Here is a 21,780-nt window from a genome sequence, read left to right as displayed (position 1 = left end):
TTTGTGTATAGGAAAGGATTTTTGGTCTATAATAAAATGAAACTATCTTTGATTGTTTTATTTAATATATACGGTAAGTTTAAGTTCCTAATATGAGCTTACTACTAGTTGCTTACGTATGTGGTTTCTCTATTTTGAAGATTATCGGAAAGTTTGAATGGTTGGAATCAAAGTCGAAGTAAGAACACACTATCCATCGATCCATTTTGGTAACTTTTGAATATATATTGAAATGGTTATAAATGACATGTATAAGGTTATATGTTAATTTGGTATTTTTGGATTTGTTAGTACCATTTGTATATATGTAGTTTGATTTGGTTGGTTTGTGTTTAGGCACTTTTGAATGTGGTCATTTGGTTATACCTAGCTAATTTGGTAAGTTGTGGTGGTATGGATTTAAAAAGGAAGTGTTTATGATGTATCTATGTTATATAGTTAAAATGTGATATTGAAGTCTTATTTATGAATGGTCTCGTTGAATAAATTGTGGTGCCTTTGAATGGCACATTGGTTAGAACATATAGGATGATTGAAATGGTATGTTTGTGTGTGTTTAAGGTGTGTTAGGTTATGTGAATGTGTAGGAGGAAGGTATGGCTTGGTGTACAAGTATAGGCCTTAAGTTGTCTTGTTTTAGGGGATAAATTTGGAGTATACGGCTTGAGACATGGGCTGTCACACGGCCGTGTGCCACACACGGTCTCCCCACATGGTCGTATGTCATATGATTTTCAAGTATAGGTTTCACACGACCGTGTGACCTAAGTCAGTGAGTTACACGGTTTGACACACGGGCTGGGACACGGTCGTGTGTCCCATTGTTCGAAAGCTTACATAACCTAGGCTATGTCACACGGCCATGTGACCTCTGTTTTGTAAATTTTCAATTTTGGCCTGAAATTTCTAATTTGCTTCGAATAAATCCATGATTGTTAGTAAACTCTTTTTAGAGCCCCTTAGGCTCGATTTAAGGCCTATAAAAATATTTATACTATATTTAAGTTATGTTATCAAGTATTAATATATAAATTGCATGTTGATCTTTGTTTTGATGTTAAAGGTTATGTATTGTACAGTAATTCTCTATAACCTTAATTCGACGACGAAGACGGGTTAGGGGTGTTACAGTGGCCGTGTGGTTCACGAACTAGCCTAGGTTTGCAGGGCACATGGTCGTGTGAGGGTTCATGTGGTCCATACGCCCGTGTAGAAGATCGTATGGCCTTAATCCTACACACGATCACTACCGATTCATTTGGGAAGGGACACACACCTTTCACCAAGAGTTTGATCAACGTTCCTCACAATCAAATCTGATTTGATTCGCCTAAATCCGGTCCTTCAACGATATTTATACATGAGTTAATGATTGATTTCAAGATTCGTCAATATTAACAAAAGATTTGGCAAGAACCATTAAAAGATTGTTTAATTGAAATTAGGATTAGTTTTGAATAGAAATACTACGAAAATTCGGGATCTAAACTTTGGAACAAGATGTACTTACCGTTTCTTGGAAAATATCGGAATACTATTGATGGCAATTACGAAACTAGTAGAAAAATGATTGAATGGAGGATGTTTTAATCCAAGAAAGCAAAATATTCAGCAGCAAAAAGATGAAAATTATTATGCAAAGAAGAGGAAAGAAAAGAAAAATGAGAAAAAATAGAGAGAAGAAGGCAAAATCCTAATAGAAATTGAAAAGAAAACAATATGCCTAGTCTACTTGGGAAAGGATGGACTAAATACCTCGGGTTTGAAAACCCAGGGCGGCATGGCAATTTATCCATTGCTACCGAAAATAAAAGGAATGGAAGGGAGGAGAGTGGCTCAAACTCAGGTCAATGGGAGGGAAGTTATCTTTTAACCATTAGGCCTAAAACTTATTTCTTGTTTAGGTTTTAAAAGAAATAAGAGAAAGGAAGCTTGAACTTAAGACCTCCGAGATAAGGGAGTAGCACTTAACCATCAAGCTTATTAAATTTTCTTATCTATCCATTATAATTGACCTTCTATATTTTGGGACGTGACATTGAGGGTTAAATTTGTTGAATTTTTAGATCTATGAACAAATTGATAAAACTTGTAAATATTGGAGGGTTAAATTTGTTATTAGGCCAATAAAAATAGGCTCACGTCAACTTTCCGTTTAGCATTTAACCGTGAGTGACTAAAATTTTAAAATTTAAAAACGCTGATGATGAAATTGAAAGTTATTGAAGTTGGGTAACCACAAAGAAGTTTACCCAAATTTTTAAAACAATCGTTCATGTGGAAAAAGAAGTACATGCAGACTTTATGTAGCCTGTTAGTGTTGTTGAAATTTAATAATTTATTCAATTTTTCATTAAAATAATTTAATTAAAATTTGAAGGTTAAAATTTAAAGTGATAAAAAAAAGAATTACTTGATAAAAAATGTTAATAGTTAAATTTATTATACCTAAAAATGTAAAAACATATATATTATTTTAGTATAATACCCTAATTGAAACTCGATGACTATTAAATAAATTGTATATTTGAATCTTATACATCAAGAAAATAGTGTTAAACAAATTTGAAAAAGGAAAATCCAATTTCGTTTTCTGCGGTTGGAAATAAAAAGGCAAAGTTTTTGAATGTTGAATAATTTTTTCTTATGTAGGACCCTTTTTCGTCCTTTGCTTTCTTATTTCCATCACATTAATATACCAATAAATAAATAAAATATAACTCTTTTTATTGTTTTTATTTTGAACATATAAATATATCTCCCAGAATTCAACCAATCAATAAAGAATCAGACAAAAGTTTAACTGATTCAAAAAGGACTAGACAAAATTCGCACATAATAAGAAATAATTTCACGTTGTATTTACAAATTGTGGGATTCAAACCCAAACTTTTAAAGTTGGAGATCTCAACATTTGCCAAAAGTGTCAAAGTATCGTTAGGTTTTTAAGAAAATATCTTAACTGTTAAGTATCGCCAAGCAACCGCCATCATAGTTGTTGGATGTTGGTGCGAAACGGCGGGTGAGCCTGACTTTGGTTATTGTCGATCAATTCTTCCTTTATTCCTCAACTCTCATCACTTTATTCACTCTAAGGACTAGTTTAGCAATGCTTTTGAAAAGTGTTGTGGAAAAGTACTTTTGAAAAGTTTGGTTTAAAATTTGAGTGTTTAACATTAATGTTAAAAAGTGTTTTTGAGAAATAAAATGTTCATTTTAAACATATTATTATCAAGTAACAAATATGTATTTAAATAATATTTAAATTAGTTAATATTATTATATTTTAGTAAGAATATAAAAATTTATTATAACTTGTTAATATTTTAATTTATGAAATATAAATTTTAAATATTTTAAGTAATAAATATTAATTATTTATAAATTTTAATTAGAATATATAAACTATATTTTAAATATTTAAATATAACTATTAAATATTTGTAATTAGTATTTTAAAAAATATTTTTATTTTTAATTAATGATTTTAATATATTTGTAATTAAACACCAAGAAGAAAAAGGAAAGTATTATGTTATTGGATGGGTGAAAAAGTAATTAAGCACCAAAAATACTTTTGGAAGAGGAAAAACTAAAATTTTTAGCTTCTCATCTTTAGAAGTGTTTTTAAAAAAGTAGAAAACACTTCTGAAAAGTTAAAAATTTCAGTTAAAAACAGTTTATTCTATATAACTTTTTTTCCAAAAGTACTTAAGACAAGACGTACACAAAAGAACAAAACTTGGCTCAGAATTATTACCTTTCTAAGTTCTTTACATCTTTTGGTTGGTGCAACAAAGGACTATTCAATTTCGGTGGCTGTGGGTCGTGAAGGCGCGGTTTTTCACTCGCTTGATTCGTTTTCAGTTTTTTATACTTCCTGCTTTCATCACATCCCCATCTGGATTTATTTTAATGTTTTAATACCCAAGCCTCATCTTGAAAAAAAAAAAAACTCCATCTATATTTTTTTTTATAATTGCCTTTTTTAAGTGATAAGTATAGTTATGATTATAAATAATAGATATTTTAATAACTACAACCATAATTAATCATTACAAAAATAAATTGAAATTGAAATATAGTCGTACTTAAAGCCTAAACACAATTTATACATAATGATCTCATAATTTGATCATAATTTTTCATATCATATTAATTTTACAAGTTTAACTAAAATACACATTATAAAATATTAAAAAAATTAAATTATCTAATTGAATATCTTTATTATTAATAAAACCCTTGAATGAGTTGTTGTCATTCTCAACCAGGTCACCAACTCAATTAGAAAATTATGATAATGCTCTTCTATCATTAAAATAGGTAGGTATTATTTGAGGAATTTTAATTTTCACTTTAAAAAATAATAAAAATATGTATATAATGATATTAGAATCCACGTTAATTACTTGATAAAACATTTAATTTACCTCTCAACTAAAACAGTATTTTAATATTTTAATACATTTTGATTTCATTATGCACACATTATTAACCCCGTCAGTTGTATATACTATACTTACTATTAATAAAATCCCTGACTGAGTTGGTATCACCCTCATCCGGGTCACTAACTCGATTAAGAAGTTACAAGAATACTCTTCCGAATTAAAATAAGTAATATTATTTAAGAGTATTTTAGTTTTTTTTTTTTTCACTTAAAAAACCAAAATATGCATATAATGAGATTTAAATGCACACCAATAGCATAGGTAAAACCATCAATTTACCACTAAGCTAAAGTTTTATTTTAATATTTTTATACATTTTAATTTTATTAAGCACGCCTTATTACCTATATTAGTAGTATATATTAATAATTAATAATGTATTTGATTGAGTTTGTGTCACAAGTTAACTCGACATCAACTCAAGATTGATGACAACACCATGATAAACAAATTAATTTAATTTTTTTCATTTTAATAACGTAGATATTTAATGTGTTATTATTAATTAGTTTCAAACTATACATTTTATTATTTATTTTATGTTATTTTTAAAGATATATTTATATTTTAAATATGTGATTTCCACATACATACACATGTGATAAGATTTCTAATATAAAAATAATTAAAATGTTTAAAGTGTTTTAAAGTTTTTAAAAATATTATAATTAAAGCATATAAAAATATAGATATAAAATTAAAAGAAATATATGTGGGTAAATTTTTCGAGATAGAGCGATGTGGCTGAGATCTAAACCCAATTCAGCCTGAACTCCAAAATTTTAGTTGAAATTCCGTCTCACCCTTAAGCTTTATTTTCAAGAAAGAAAATTGCCCCATAAGATGAAGCCAAAACCCAAATGATTTGGGAACCATTCCCACAATTAGAAGGCGAAAACTATTCTCACAGTTATGTGCTTTTAAAATGATATATTGTTTTTAAAGGTGAATCCTATTCTTACGTCATGTGTCGTTTGAGAATAAGCCTGTCGAGAGAGGAAAGAAACCCATGGTATATCAAGTCTAGTCCACCCTTAGACCATCAATATGAGATCATTTTTCCCTTTAAAAGGCTAATCCATAAGGTGTGAACAATATTTTTGTTAGAAGGCTGAACAGACCCAAAACAGGTTTCCACTAACCGCACTATTGTTGGTAGACGGATTGTTGGACTGCATTTGGTTGTAGCTATATATAGCAAGGATGACTCTATCATTCTGTAATGTCTATTCCAAAAATACCAAAGCAGCAAAAACAATGGTCATCGCTGAAACGAACAATACCACGTTGCAAACGTAATCCAACGTGCATCAATTGCCTTGAAAACACATCATTACTAAAACCTACGCCCACGCCAAGTGCCTCCTAACATCCTTTTAATTGATTCCAGAGAAAGCACATCAACAAAAGGAATAGGATAATTCTGGTCGGTACATTGTATATATTATGTAGAGCGCCCTATTCTTCAAACAGAAAATTGAAGCCACATAATATTGTGGACCTAATGATCCAACTTTAGAGGGGGAAAAGCTTAACTTGAACTACCTTATTGTATAATCCGAGAATAGATGATTCCTAATTTCGAAATTTCTCATAAAATATTACAATACAATGTGCACGAGATGTCTTATTTATCCGTGAAACTGGTAAAAAACTAAAAACGAATCACGCAACATTTTTGAGATTTCTTTTCTCTCCTATGTGGACCTTGAATACAACTTAGAAATGATGGTGATCTACCATTTAGCCTTACCTTACAAACAATAATCTAAGAACCGAACCACCATACCCCATAAAAATGCAGACACAAACAAGGACTCCTGTAACAACAATGCTCGAGGAGATTGCAACTGCTGCTCGTAATGTTCTCTCACTTAGTGTAGAGAACATCTTCCCATGGGTGACGGTATAGTGGCTGCTTCAGTCTCTTCTGATCGAAAGTGTGCCTGAAATATCAAACAACTGAATGTCAATAACACAGTAAAATATTCTTGCCAACATCCAAATCCAATGGTTTTGAGTGCAAAAAGGTCAGCAATTTCAAGCAAAACACCAAATGTTAAGATTGGAAAGTTTATCTAAACTTACCCAATCAAACCAATGGATCGTGCTAGCACAAAGAGCCCATTTAGGTAGCCAATCTCAACAATCTCATCAATCTCTTGCTTTGTGAACATTCCACTACCAGCAAGAAGATCCAAGAAAAGTGACCCGATGGCACCATCCACGTTGAGGACAAGGTTGTTAGCCTTTGAGAGAGTGTAGGTTTCAACTTGAACGGCATATTCCATGTACTTCACAGATGGGAAATTTGTGCGAGCAAACAGTTGGAGAAGCTCTACTCTCTTATCTCTGTTGTCCCCTCTCTTGATCCTTTTCACAGGAAAGAAAGCATTTGTAACCATTAGACATGTAACATGATCTAGGACAAAACAATAGAAAAGCAGATCCCATGTTTAGTAGCTTTTGCATGGTTAAAACTATCATGACTATTAAAAACCATTTGTACCTGTGACCAATTCCAGGCACACGGATGCCCTTCTTTTTCATGCTTTCAACAAATTCATAAGGTGTAAGACCCTGCAAAAGGACAGTAAAGAGGCAACATCTTAGACTGTATTAAGAAAAAAAAAATCATCAAAGTCGCTACAAATAACAATATTGAAACTTACCCTATCGTAAGCATCTTTAAAGTATCGTGCAGCATCATCAATTGCACCACCAAAGCGAGGACCAATTGTAAGCAAACCTGACACAAGACTGGACACAAGGTCCTTCCCAGCTCTTGCAGTCACTATAGTGTTGTGCGCACCAGAGACACAGGGACCATGGTCAGCACAGAGCATGATGCATATCTGGTCAGATCAAACATATTAGTAAAAACAAAAAAGAATGATGCTTTCTAGAGATGAAGACAATAGTAAAATAAAAAGAAAAGGATTAGGCCAATTTTAACTTCAACAAGGATGCTATCATAGGAGGGGTAACACTTGTGAAAGGTGATGGTAGATATGGGTCACTAGGGAGCAAGGGCTCATAACTCATAAAAGGTTATCATAAATTTCAGCAGCCTACCTCAATAAATTTAGTACAGTATCGTGGAAGGCTTCGTTTGAACCACAAGAGAGAAATGACATCACCAACACCAAGACCTTGCTCAACAATGGAAGACATGGGCACACCAGCATAGCATGGTTCCTCCCCTGCAAATTTGATTCAAAGAAAGAATTTAACACGCCTTAGTCTCCATTTCATCAAACATCTAATTTAATTGTCAAACATATATTAGTTAAGATACCTCTGTCATCAGAGATGGTCGAAATAATATGAGTTGGAGCACGAACTTTCCCGCTCTTAATAGCACTGTTAAGATCTTCTGGGATTTGTGGAGGCTTAACTTCCTTGACCGGTGTAATCTTCCCTTCTTCAACCTAAACACACCAATCAAATTTGTAAATATGGCTAAAAGCTTAAAACTGCCCAACATTTGGCCAAAACAGAAACTCACCAGTTGCTCAAATGTTTCCTTGATTGTAGCTTCCAGAGCTTCATATGAAGTGGGAACAACAGCTCCAGCTTCCCTTAGTGCTTGATTCTTTGCCTGTGCAGACTCCATCTCACCACCACTCTTAGCTCCCTGAATTAATTATAAGGTAAAGATAATGTCTCATTCATTGCAGGAACCCCAAAGCTTGAACACAAAGGAAGGAAAGATGAATTCCAGGAAAATTAAGGTGATAACTTACAGCATGACCAAACTGTACTTCTGATTTGAAGAGTCGTGCACAAGTTCCACTGACCCAAGCAACCACTGGTTTGTTCACTTTTCCCTGTTTCAGGGCTTCAACTAAGGAATACTCATCTCGTCCACCAAGTTCTCCAAGGACAACCATCATCTTGACCTGTTGATGGGGAAAAAAGGGTCAGGAACTTCTTTTGCAATGTAGAAGATGCTTCTATGAGAATTATGAATTTTAAAATGCAAAAATCAATCAAATGGGAGTTAGGAGGGCTAGTTTTGTGCTACCCTAACCATGAGTGCTTTGCTTGTAGAAAAAATTGTAGGAAGGAAATCACAATGATTTGAATGAAAACTATAATATACCTGTGGAATGTTGTTAAATCTCAAAATATGGTCGGATAAGGTGGATCCTGGGAAGACATCTCCTCCAATAGCTATGCCTACATTATTTTTCAATATGTACCCAAAAATTAATATTTCATATGAAATCCAATTTGGCAAATATGAATATATTTGTACATGTTAAAGGTAGCTTATAGTTACCTTCATAAATTCCATCTGTAACACGGGCAATAGTGTTGTACATTTCATTCGACATGCCACCCTGCAATATTTTTAAAAAGATATAAGTTAAAACTAATGCCATATGTATGGGTCACATTCTGGCCAAAGCCATGATACCAAATGCCAAATTAGTGATAGGAAATTGGTGCACAATGTGTCGAGGTGTAATTGCTTAAGCAGAAGAGAAAGAGGCATAGTTACTCAGACACATGTGCACATGCATAAGAAAAAACTATGAAAGATAACATACAGATTTGGAGACAAAGCCAACAGATCCAGGCCTGTACAGCTTGCAGTGAACAATATTGTCAATTGTTCCAGCAGTGTCACCTATCTTAAAAGCTCCAGCTTGAATTCCTCCAACAGTAGCTGGGCCAATAACAACCTGAAATAGCATAAGTACTGAAATCAAATACAGAATCAAAGAATGCTAGTAAAAATTGTTAAATCAGATCTTTGCAACTGCAAGATCACAAGGAGATGCATTTTATATTGGTTAACCATTTCCATTGCCTAGTTCTGTTCTAATCATCTTGCTTACCTTGTTGTTGGAACGTGCATATGCAATCAACTGTTTGGTGTCTGATTCAGGAACACCTTCAGCAATTATAGCAACAACTCGAATGGTAGGTTGTTTCAGAGCAGACATGGACGAAGCAGCAGCACTGTAAGAAAATAAAAAAAAATGATTTAAGTTATGCATATAAAGATTCTAGCTCACAAAAATAGCATGAATGCAACAAAGGCTAACCTTCGATATGATGCAAAGTTAATAAAAACATCGGCAGTTGGATGTGCAGCACATGCTGCCTCAATGCTGCAAAATTTATCAATTACGAGGTTAGAGAAAATAAAGCTAGGAGAATACAAATTCATCAATCAAACAGCAAAGTAAGCCTTACAGGATTATTCTAATCTGTAAAGGATGTAAAATCACACTATAGTATTAATTGAACATCCTCTCTCAAGACACAATAAGACTATTTATTAGCAAGAACTACCTGTTAAATGCAAAAATGATTGCCATGTAGGAGATACAACTAACACAAAAGCCAAAGTCAATTCCCTTTGATCAAAACTAAACAAAGTTATAGCATCATAGACCAATTATTTTCTGATCTCTCAATAGTAGATGGATAGAATTTTCCGAAAAAAGCAAATATATACATAGTAATGGATCATCATCCCATAATAGTAGAATTTAAAAGTTTCGCAAGCAGATTATATGCTGGTCATGTGTTCCTCTAACTAAATTATGTTAAATAAATGAATCGTTGATGGATTCCTTATCATAATCGAATGTTACACATGGTGATCGCATAAGCCTATTAGTAGAGATTTAAACTTTGCAGGCTGGTTTATAGGATTTTAAGGTAACATGGTAGAAAGTTCATTTACCCTATAACACTTTCAATATACGGATTAATAACTACAGGGGAAAAAAGTTTATCTAAAAATAGAAACAGGAGATAAGAGCATCTTACGTTGAATGCACTGGGATCGCTATTTCCTCTTGACCAAAGAAGAGTTTCTGAAATCCCTCGGCACCAGGATTAATGATACCAGCGACGGACGGTGTTTCCCTCCCTACAAATTCAAAAAAGAAAACAGAAGGGGAAATTAATAATAAAAGATAGTACGGATCAAGAATTAAGGATAAAAACAACATAATTCGAACAATTCCGTAATACGAGTGCCGATCAGCTAAATATAAGATGAAATCAGCAAGGGACCCGTACCGCAAAGGAAATCGAAATCAAGCATGCGTTGAATAGGAAGTTGTTTGTAGTTATAGAATAAGGCTTGAGTTGTTCGAGAAAACAACTGTCCGGTGGCCATGGCTTCGACTCAAAGAGACCTGTTCAACAAAGACGTCGCTAACTAGTAAACTGAAGCTGTTAATTAAGCAAATGAAAGAGCCGGATCCAACACTACACCTAACTCGAACCTAAACCGAATCAGATCTCGATACAAAGAAGACGAGCAAATCAAATCACCGGAATGCAGTTAAAAAAGCAGTATGATAAAAATGAAATGCGAGATCTCTAGCTCTCGAGCTTCATATAGTTGATTCATCAGCAAAAAATTACAAATCAAAGTATCTTAAAATTTCCTCGAAAGCATCGGAATTCAAAAAGCGACAGAAATTGGAATTAAGAAAAAAGAAACAGATCTGAGAGAAAAAAAAAAGGTTTAGGGAGGAAATGAAATGTTTACCTGATGAGTAAGTTGTAAGGAAAGGAAAAGATTACAGTGGCTCGCTCGCCTCGCGAAAGGAAAAGAAAAGACGAGACGAGAAAAGGATAGAAAAGAAAAGCTGGAAATGAGGAATGAAAAGGGTAGGTGCGGATTTATATAGAAAGAGAGGGAAAATGGGATGGAGGGAATTGGGAGTAGCTCACCACACCGGAGGGAGTAACAGGAGAGAGATGGTCACGTGGCCTTTGGTAGTTAGCCCACTGAATAATCTTCATTTTTCTTCTTCTTCTTTCTTTTTTTCTTTTTTTTTTTTTTTGTTATTTCCTGAGTAATCATTTTTTTCTCTTTTTCCTTTTTGAGAAAAAAATATATCTAATGCTAATTTCACCTCTCTATTTTATAAAAACTGATAAATTAATCTTTCTATTTTAATTTATTAGAATTTGATGTTAATACTTTATAAAAATTAAATGTTAGTTTCAAGTAATCGATTAAAGATAATGTTAACAATATTTCTTAATTTGATCAATTTTTAATTTTCATAAAATATGATGATCAGATTTTGATAAAATTAATTTAGATTATAATTTTTTAATAAAATTTGGAATTAGATAAAAAATTAATTGTATCTTTAAAAGATTAAATTTGTTAAAATAATTGTCTTTTTCCCCCCCTTTGTAATACCATATATGAAACAAATTTGGTTCACATCTACAAGAAATGTGGAGGTATGGTCGGGGTTAGGTGAAAGCCACGGTAGAGGTTGGCTTGACTTGAATATTTAGTTAAAAAATACTACTGACATTAAAATTTTCAAATGGAATGCGATAAATAGCCCTCCTGCTCACTTTATTTACCACCTTGCCATATATATTTTTAATTATAAATTGTAAACTATATTTAAAATTTTAGGTGTTTTATTAATTTGGTTAGCCTGAAAATAAAATTGTAAACTATATCGTTAAATGATAACGAAATTAAATAAATAAATAATATTTTTTTCATTTTAAGTCCGTTGTCACCTTTAGACTTAAATTCTATGCTCAAGCATGTGTGAATTTTCATTCTATATTTATTTTATTTAAGTCTTATGGATATGTTTCCGTGTTTAGTATAAATATTTTAAAAATGTTTATAGTTACTTTTAAAATTATGAATTTATTTAATGTCGGGTCACTAATAAATTTAAAATAGTTATATTATATATTCTTGTCAGAGATTTATGCTTTTATTTTTATATATTAAAAGCAAATTTTATAGTAACATTCCATATTTTCTAAAAGCTTAAAATCATTTTTGAGTTTGAATATGTAAGTTCTGAATTAGAAAATTTGAAGTGAACATCGGACTAAAGCTGAATTTATTTGCAGTCAGAGGTTGACTGTATCCACATGAAACTGTAGTCTAAGGTATTTGTCATACTCTTCTTTTTATTATTATATTATGCATGGTAATATATTATATGCCACAATTCAAAAAGGTGGCATTTAGATTCTAAATGGTCAAATAACATTTAAGAAATATAAAAAATTTAAAATATGTTAGTTCAATAAAAGTTATAATAAAATTTGAAATTTTTGTATTCAATTTTTACAAAATTTATTTAGAAAACTTTAAAATGATTAAATGCATTTTAATTGATATACATAATCAACGCATGCATCTCACGAGATGAAAAATTAGTTTAAAAATATAAAAAATTTAAAATATGTTTCAAGTTTTTCAATTAAAACTTTAAAAGTTCAAAAATGTTTTAATAAAAAATTGTGTATTGAATTTTAAAAAATTTATTTAAAAATTATAAGATGATTAAATACATTTTAATTTATATACATAATCAACACATGCATCTCAAGGGACAAAAAATTAGTTTAAGAAATATGAAAAAATTTAAAAATATTATTAAGTTTTTTTATTTTTCATATATTTGAAATTTAGTCATTTTACTTTAATTAAAGGAATTTAGGCTCTTTACAATCCGAGTTTAAAATAAAAGTCCAATCACTAATCTCATTCAAATTCTTGTATTAAATTCAGGTTTATTACAAAAAAATTTACATGGTTATCGAGTGAGTGTCTTTTTATTTTATTTTATTTTGAGATGTTATACCAGTGAATTCATTAGAATAATTTTAGAAAAGTAAAAATACTAAATTATTGGAAATAAAAGGAAAAGTGCTAGATTTTAACTGCACCGAAAGTTTAGGGACTTGAACATATTTTAACCAAACATAACTTAATTAAAGATTAGGTGAGTATACAAATAGTTAATTAATAGAATATTCATAGGTGGCGGCTGTCGATGGGATATTATATAAATATATATAAAGCTGTAGTTTTCAATAATATTTTTGAAGTTGAAGAAAAATGCAACCTGATGGGATATAATATATAATATATAATATATGTGTATATATATATGGCTGATTTTGTCATCCTTTTAAGGCTGCTAAAACCTTATTCTTTGAATAAAATTCTACATATAACACCGAAAAGAAGGGAAAATTATATTATGAACTGTGAAAAGAAAATCAAGATAATTTAAGTAAGTTTGTTTGATAATGAAGAATTTGGCATAGGAAAAAGAGAGAAATGTGCTTCTTCATTTTTAGTTAATCAAGATAAATGAAAGGAAAAGATTTTAAACTTAATTAAATGTTTGATTGATATTTTTACTTTTATGTTTTGTAAATAAAAATAAAATTATATTAAATTTAGATTTGATAATTCTTATGAATTACTTACATTATATTGATGTTATTTTATTTTAAGATATTATATATTCATAATAATATGCATTCGTGTATTCAGGGAAAAGTTAGGACAAAGGCCTTGCCCTATGAATTAAATAAAATTGCTCTTTTGGTCTTTTATTAATAATTTAATTTAGATATTTTAATGCTTTAATTAAATGAAAACAAATTACATATTAGATTTATTTAAAATAATAATAATTTAATTTCAGTCATTTCAGCTTTTAGTTAAATTAAAACTGCATTTTTATTTCTCTCAAAATTAATAGTTTAATTTAAGCTCTCTTTTTTAACATAAATTTTTAACTTCAGCCCCAATTTTTATAATTTTTATTCCTATTTTTTAATATCTTATTATGGATTATGCTATGATTAATTTTTTGGTCTCCAATTTAAATTATGTCGGGGTTCTTAATCCACCCATCTTTTATTTTATTCCCAACTTATAATTTCCCTTAGTCAAATAATTAAAATATTAAAAAAAAACATCATGTCATATTAGATAATTTTCTACTAATTTCAGTCAAAGTTGTTCTGCCAAATTATAGGATGAATGCCGGTCAGAAATTCAACAGGTGCATGTTACGCTAACAAAGTTTATTATGGTTTCACTTGGTTGACTTGAAAACTTCTATGACTGCCATCACTTAAAATTTCACAATTGTTATAATATTTTGTAATTATTTATTACCTATAACTGAAATTATAATTACTAGTATAATTCCAAATCTCTTTATAATTTTTCTTAAATTTTAAGTTAAAATACGTTAGGTAAATTTAAAATTTAACCCTATAATTTTATTTTTAGAAATTTAATCTTTTCACTTTCTAAATTTCTAAATTTAAGTTAAACTCTTAACACTATTAGAATTATTTTGTTAAATTAAAATTATTACAAATTCATTTATTATAGTTACATTACTACTAAGTAAGTTTTCCTTTTCAAAATTTCACATCGACAAATTCAACAACAACAATTTAATAGTGTTAAAAATCGTACTGAATTCTAAAATTTGAAACATAAGACTAAATTCTTAAAAATAAAAATACAGAAACTAAATTCTAAGTTTATAAAAATATAGGGGCATATGGCATACCTCTTTTATTACTTGTAAGGCATATACATATATATATATATATAAACATTAATCTCAACATGGTCTTATCATATCTGCTCTTTTTGATGCAATGTCTAAAACTACCTACAGCCCCTCCTTAACCCTTAAAAAAGAAGATGATGTGCTTCAACGCACTTGAACCCACATCCTCCTGATAACAATACCGTTGCCAATCGAGCTAAGACTCAATCGGCTATTATTATTATTTTCAGTAAAGATTAGTTTGCTATCTCTTATTCACTTCCAATAAATATAACACTTATACTAATAAAATTAAATTTAAAAAAGCTTTTTTAAAAAAAATTATCAATGGGCTTATAAAATTAAAAATTTTCACTACTTGTGTACCAAATAATTACCTTTTATTAAATAAAAATATAATCATATTTGGCATAGATTATTTTAGATCAAATTATGGTTATGATCTCTACAACGTTTAAATTTATAATTTAGTATATATTCTTTAATTTTTGTTTCCTCTACATGATATCATTAATTAGTTGAAATAGTTGACCCCATAATTATTTTGATCAATTTGTTGAGGTCAATTATTTTCTTAAAATACCGTTCAACTTCATATACATATATATATAGTGTTAGAAAGATGTTTTGAGAGAAATTCTTGTAATCATTTTAATCGGTATAGCTAAGGATGTAAATTATTTGGGCTAACTAATATCATTATAAAAGTAGAAAATCAAATTATGTCATATTAGAATATAAAATTAAATCTCAAATGTGAGTATAACAAAGAGATCAAAACTAAAATTTTATAAAAGGAGTCGTGTTATTAGTTCAAATAATTAACACCTTTAATATTTTTAGTAGTTGATGTAAAATTTTTTAATAACACTTATTCCAATCCATTATGCCAAATAATTTTTTGATTGAATAGTATTTATTTTAAATACACTAAAAATTTTAACCAGAATAACTAAATATGTTAATTATTTGGACTACCTAATATCGTTGTAAAAGTAAAGAACCAAATTATGTCAAATAAAAATAACAAGATTGCATCTTAAATTTAAGTTTAATAGAGGATCAAAACTGAAATTTTACCATTATAATTGAAATGTCAAACGAAAAGGACGTGAAAATATAAAGATTAAATTTTAAATTCGAGTCTAAAGAAGGATCAAAACTAGAATTTTACCATTATAATTGAAATGAAAAAATAAAAAATAGATATAAAATTTAAATCTTAAATTCGAGTTTTAACGGAGAGACCAAAACTGAAAGTTTACCCAAATGCAAAAGAAAACCGACGAACGTCACGAGGAAGGATAGATAATAAATTATTTTACATTTATGTAAAGATAATTAAATTAAATCCAAAAATAAATAAAAACTAATAATTATTAAATAAATTCAACAAAAATATGATAAAATGGTAACAATAGAATTTTAAAAGAATGCCGTCCATTTTTGGGTTGTTTTCTTTCTTCTTATTCTTTTTTTTTTTTTCTAAACGAGACAACTAAGTGAGTAAATGTTGACGCTGGCTTGACAAAAAAATGACGGCTAAATTTAAAAAAAAAAGAATTATTCCACACTTTAAACATTTTTTATATTCTGCTCATATTTGAACATATTAATTAATTATGGATTGAAATACAATTTTATTTCAAGCTTAGACAGAGACTTATTTGGACATAATAGAAAATTATTTATTTTAATAACAATATGCAATAATTGAGATGGAAACAGAAATGCATCATTTAATGCACGTGGTGCATTGGGATGTGACGATGGTACTGACTTGCTTTTATTTGTACATTCTTTTTTCTTATTTGGACTTAAAAGCGACCGATTAACATAAAGTTTAAAGATTAAAAGGGAAACAATAAAAGCATAGGTTATCTCTTTGACAAAATTAATGTTGTTTATATATAAATAGCTTTTGGTGTAACAACCGGCTGGAGCTCCGTAACTAACTTACATCGAGACATTGGGCCTAACCGTAATGCTTCTGATTGGTTGATTTGCCGAGTGATAATCTTTTGTTTTTTTTTTAACCGTTGAAGTAAAATTACCATTACAAGTCCATTTTTTAACCACTTTTGAGATACCTCCTCTTTTTAACTATAATCATAATCAAATATTATGATGTACTATCGTGATTAAAATAAAATAAATTTAAAATTTATTTTTGATTTTTAATTAATTTTATCTTTTAAATATTATATTAAAAAAGTTCACTGGTTAGTAAAAAAAATCCTCAGTGTAAAGAAAGAAGTGAAAGAAAAAAAAAAGTTGCAAAGTTTTTAATTACTGACATGTCAATAAACACTCTATTTTGATAAATAAAAATAAAAGTAGGTTATTTTAAGAATAAAGATTTATGAGTAGGAAAAACTTGAAAAATATTCCCCAATTTATTATCTAAATATAAATAACAAATCCAAGTCAACAAAATTGGTTGGTCAGTCCAAACTTTGCACATATTGGATTAAGTTAGCTAATGTCACAATTCAAAAAGCCTAGCCTACCAAACTGTAATAAAACTAATACATTTATTTGTTTTTTAAATAAGTTATCTTTTTGTTTGGTTTCTTTAGATTTAAGCCATAATGTGTTTTTTAGCCTTCCAACGTTAGTTTAGCCTTTTATTTAATTTTTTTACCTCTTTTAGTCATTTAATTTTTATTTTTGTTAAATTACTCAAAAATAGGTGAAAAAGTTAACGTTGCTAATAAATTTTAAAAATTAAAAATATTGTTTTATAATTTTATACTTTTTAAATCATTTTCATTATTTATAATTTTTATTTTTAAAATTTAAAATTAATTAATTGTTGACATGCCAATCCATATGTATTCCATGTCAACAAAGTATATTTTCATTTATTTTAGGGTGATTTGACAAACGACGTAAATTTAAGGGCTAAAAATAATGATTATTTAAATGAAAGGATAAAATGATTTTTTCTAAAGTTGGAGGTCAAATAAATCATTATGCCTAGATTTAATAATAAAAAATGGCAATCCAACTTGATAAATATGTTAAATGTGTTAAGAAAAGATAAAAAAATCTCAATTTATGAATTAGTTCCTAAACTTTAAAATATTTGAATTATATCCTTAGATCGTTAAGGTTAAAAGTAAAAGCTAAAAATAAAGTTAAAAAGAGAGAGAGAGTGTGAAGGATAAAGCTTCTAAAACAACTTAGAAAATCTCAAAACTAATATTTTTAAAATATTTTAAATTGTATCACGTGAGATATGACATCTAATTTAATTGTTAGATTAATGATTTTAGTAACAAAAGAACCTTAATGATATAATATCTATTGTTTAGGAATGCAATTGAATATTTTAAAGTTTAAGGACTAATTTAAAATGAAAGTCATAGTTTAAAGATGTCTAGTGCAAGTAACTCTATACATTTTTTTATCAAAAAATTAACTCTATACATGAAATCTTTTAATTCAATTTTTGCATACTATTAACATTGTTATCAATGTTAGCACTAATTTGCCAATGAGGCTTTGGTTCAATTGGCAAAAGCGAAGGTCCTGGGTCTTAATTACTCAAGTTCGAGACCCATCATTAATAATTATATGCATGGGTCTCGAAATCCATCATGTGCAGCTGTCATATATGAGTTTAGTCCAATTTATTGATTTTAGTTTAAATTATACTAGTTTTTAGTCTGATCATGTTGTAATGGTTTGATTTTACTTAGTAGTTACTCATACATAAATTTTAATTGTACTTGTAATACTCTAAAAAATGTTATCACTAATTTATCTTTACAAATTGCATACAAACATATACTCCCTTTCTCAATATTTTCATGATAAAAAAAATAAAACAAGTAATTGAAGATTTTAAATAAATCTATTTTACAGCCCTCGCAGCTGACTACAACAACGTGGAACTTCAGGAGTTGCGTATTCTATAATTTGATTTGCCCGCTTATTCAAACAAAGCTGTAAAGGCATCAAACTACAACTCTCTTCGCCCTTTTCTTACTTTCTTTTATTTTAACCATGTACGATCATTTTAAAAACAATATCTTATTTAAAAACTTAAGATAATTCCTTGGTCATAAAAGAGATGCGGGGTTTTCTTTATTCTAATATCAGCATCATCAAAGCTAAAATCGAATTTCACGCACGGTAATTAATGTCAATTCTTCACTTATATTATGGACACTGTTTAATTAATTTTAATTATCATACCTTATTATTTTTCAATTTTGAACGTCAAATAAGAAATTGATAAAAGTTTATCACTCATGTTTGTTGACATCATTTTTTTGGATGAAAACGGGGTCGACTTGGGTTTTGAAAATGAAAATGAAAACGGGAGTCGCCACCAATCCTTTTTGATAAGGTGTGATTGGGTCACCTTGAAAAGTGGTTGTTTTTAATAAACGATTTGATTTTATTAAAACAACAGTTTTGGTCCACGAAATTCAGAAAAATGCGTTCGGGAGTTGGTTACGCACGAGGAAGGATTAGCACCCTCGATACGCCCAAAATTGGTACCTAGTTGATTACTTAATGTCTTAATGTCGAAAATTGAGAACTTTGGAGAATTTTAAAAATACGATCATTTTATTAAAACGTTGAAAATTTTCAAGTAAAAGGGGATATTTCACGTTATTCGAGAAAGAGAATCATATCCAGTAAGTTAGGACACAATGTCTTGAATTCCCGATACGCGAATAAAAAAAGCTTATTTAAAAGATATTTAATTATCTTGGATTTAAAAAAGGGATCACGACCAGTAAGTTAGGACACGATCCTTTTTTAATTCTCGATATCGTTTAAAACTTGAGTTTAAAAAAAAAATCGTGTAATAAAGTTTAAAAAAATATTCAATTGTTTAAATCAAATAAAGAAATCGCAACCCAATACGTTAGAGCACAATTTATCAAAATTTTAAACATTGAATATTACATTTATTTTGAAAAATCCTCGTTTCGAGAAAACAACGTGTCACATCCAATGCGTTAGGACACAACATATTGAATTCTTGATAACGAGCTTTTTATCATTTTTAAAAGAGTAATCCCGATTATTTAGATTCAACGAAAAAAATCGGAACCCAATACGTTAGGGCTCGATTCTCTCGAAGATCTAAAATACGAATATTACTTATATTTTTAAAAGTTATTTTTGAAATCTAAATAAAAAATGGGTGTAATGAAACGATGATGATAATGTAAGTAAAATAATCACAAGCAAAACAAAATATAAATAGGTAATGAGAACAATATATAAAAAATAGCAAACAGACAAACCTAAGCAAGATAAAATAACAATAGCGGATATGTACATGAAGAAAATAAATAAAGATATATATATGAATTATAAAAATAATGGAAATATATAAAACATGTATATATGAAAGTATGTATATATATAAATTAAAGAGTATATAAAAAGTATAGAATTACGTGTCTATATATATGAAAATTAAGAATATGTATATAAATATATATGTATATATAAGGTATAGAAAACATATATATAAAAATACATATATAAAGGAGTATAGATATATAAGAAAATATAAACATATATATAAAATAAGGCGTAAAGATATATAAATAGTTATATAATACTAATATAATAGGACAAGTTTATTTAAATTTAAATAAGTGAAAAATAAAAATATAATAATAATAATATAAGGCTAATGGTATAATATAATAGTAATAACAAGATTAAAAATAGTTAGTTTAACAGTAAAATAGCTAAAACAAAAAGGATTAAATTGAAAATAAACAAAATCTTAAGGGGCGAAATCAAAAATAAAAAACGGATTAAATCGCGACGCGCGCAACAGGAAGGGGACTTGAAAGGCAATATTCCTTGTCGATGGAACGACACCGTTCTGGTAGACCTGTGTGCATGGTCTTTGGACCATATTAAAACAGAAGAAAATTCTATGTGGCCAAAATCAAAAAAATAAAAGGATCGCATCGAACACGCCACAAAGGAGGGGGGACATATGGCGCAAATCTCCCCTGAAAGCAAAACGCGCGGATCCTTCCCCCTGGGTCGGGTCATCGCGCGGGTCAGAGACCAAAATGACGCCGTTTTGGTCTTTGAACCCCAGATTCAAAAACGGTGCCGTTTTACAGGGTATTTAAACCCATTTTTGCTTCACAAAAACATTTCAGACACCTCTCTTAAAAAATAAAATAAAAAAACCCTTTTTTCCTCTCAAGAGGTCCGGCCCTTTGGGGTTCTGAGGCCCCTGTTGCGCCGCCGCTCTGTTCGCCACACCGCCATCGCCTCCGACGGCCGACGAAGCGCTAGAGAGGCGTTCGAAGTTCCTTCCCCAGTGAGTCTTTTTTTTATTTTTCTTTTTTTTTTGTTTTCGTATATATATATAAAATAAAATAAAAATGAGAGTAAATATCTAGATAAATACCTAAAAATCGAGATAGAAACTTGAAGGTGTCCTTTTTATTTTCTATTTTTTTAAAAAAAAGAAGCCCTCCGTTGTTTCAATCGGTTTTTTTATACCGATTTCAAAACAGAAAAATCCCCCTTTACATTGGTTTGAATGGCTTTATATAGCCCTAATACATTTTTTATATTATTTGTTGTCTTTTCTTCTTGTAGATGGCAGTGCAAGTGGAGGCGGTCTTGGCTGCAACAGTGGGCGGTGGTGGTAGAGTTGATGGTGACAGAGGCGGCAGCAGTAAAAGAAGACCCTAGGTGCGCCGCACCTAGGGTTAGGGTTACCCTTCTCTTTTTTTTGTTTTCTGATTTGGGCTGAATTTTTTATTGGGTTTGTGATTTTGGGCCTGTTGTATTTGGTTTGTTGGGTTTGGGTTGGTTATTGGGTTGATTGGGCTAGTGTTGGGTTTGGTCAGTTGGGTAGGTCAAAATGGGCCCGTACAGCTGCCCCTCTTTACTCGTTGTCGTGTAACGATAACAGAGCAAAGACTAAGAAAGGCCCATTTTGCCCGGCCTCGCCGATTCTT

General features: G+C 29.7%; 1 protein-coding gene across 1 annotated transcript; it reads right to left on the bottom strand.

Annotated features, from left to right (window-relative positions):
- Nucleotides 1-5,985: 5,985 nt before the first annotated feature.
- On the bottom strand, nt 5,986-11,146 carry LOC105776929 (ATP-citrate synthase beta chain protein 2). The gene is made up of 16 exons (XM_012599898.2): nt 10,978-11,146; nt 10,500-10,618; nt 10,245-10,347; nt 9,512-9,577; nt 9,302-9,425; nt 9,011-9,145; nt 8,740-8,800; nt 8,560-8,636; nt 8,201-8,356; nt 7,963-8,091; nt 7,753-7,885; nt 7,530-7,657; nt 7,127-7,309; nt 6,964-7,034; nt 6,543-6,827; nt 5,986-6,400 (listed from the first exon to the last, which is right to left on the bottom strand). Exons 2-16 carry the CDS (start codon nt 10,597-10,599, stop codon nt 6,325-6,327), a joined length of 1,827 nt encoding a protein of 608 aa, XP_012455352.1. The 5' UTR covers nt 10,600-10,618; nt 10,978-11,146; the 3' UTR covers nt 5,986-6,324.
- Between the last annotated feature and the right edge of the window lie 10,634 nt (nt 11,147-21,780).

Source organism: Gossypium raimondii, chromosome 10 (genome assembly GCF_025698545.1).
Source record: "Gossypium raimondii isolate GPD5lz chromosome 10, ASM2569854v1, whole genome shotgun sequence".
Lineage (NCBI taxonomy): Eukaryota > Viridiplantae > Streptophyta > Magnoliopsida > Malvales > Malvaceae > Gossypium > Gossypium raimondii.
The sequence above is the reverse complement of the archived record's forward strand: the minus strand, read 5'-3'. Positions and strand labels throughout refer to the sequence as shown.

Bases quoted from the DNA above. Each gene is read 5' to 3' on its own strand.
- LOC105776929 (XM_012599898.2), bottom strand. From the start codon at position 10,599: ATGGCCACCGGACAGTTGTTTTCTCGAACAACTCAAGCCTTATTCTAT. The intron at 10,348-10,499 runs GTACGGGTCCCT...TTGAATTTGTAG, and splicing joins TGATTTCGATTTCCTTTGCG to GGAGGGAAACACCGTCCGTC. The intron at 7,886-7,962 runs GTGAGTTTCTGT...TGGTGTGTTTAG, and splicing joins AGGAAACATTTGAGCAACTG to GTTGAAGAAGGGAAGATTAC.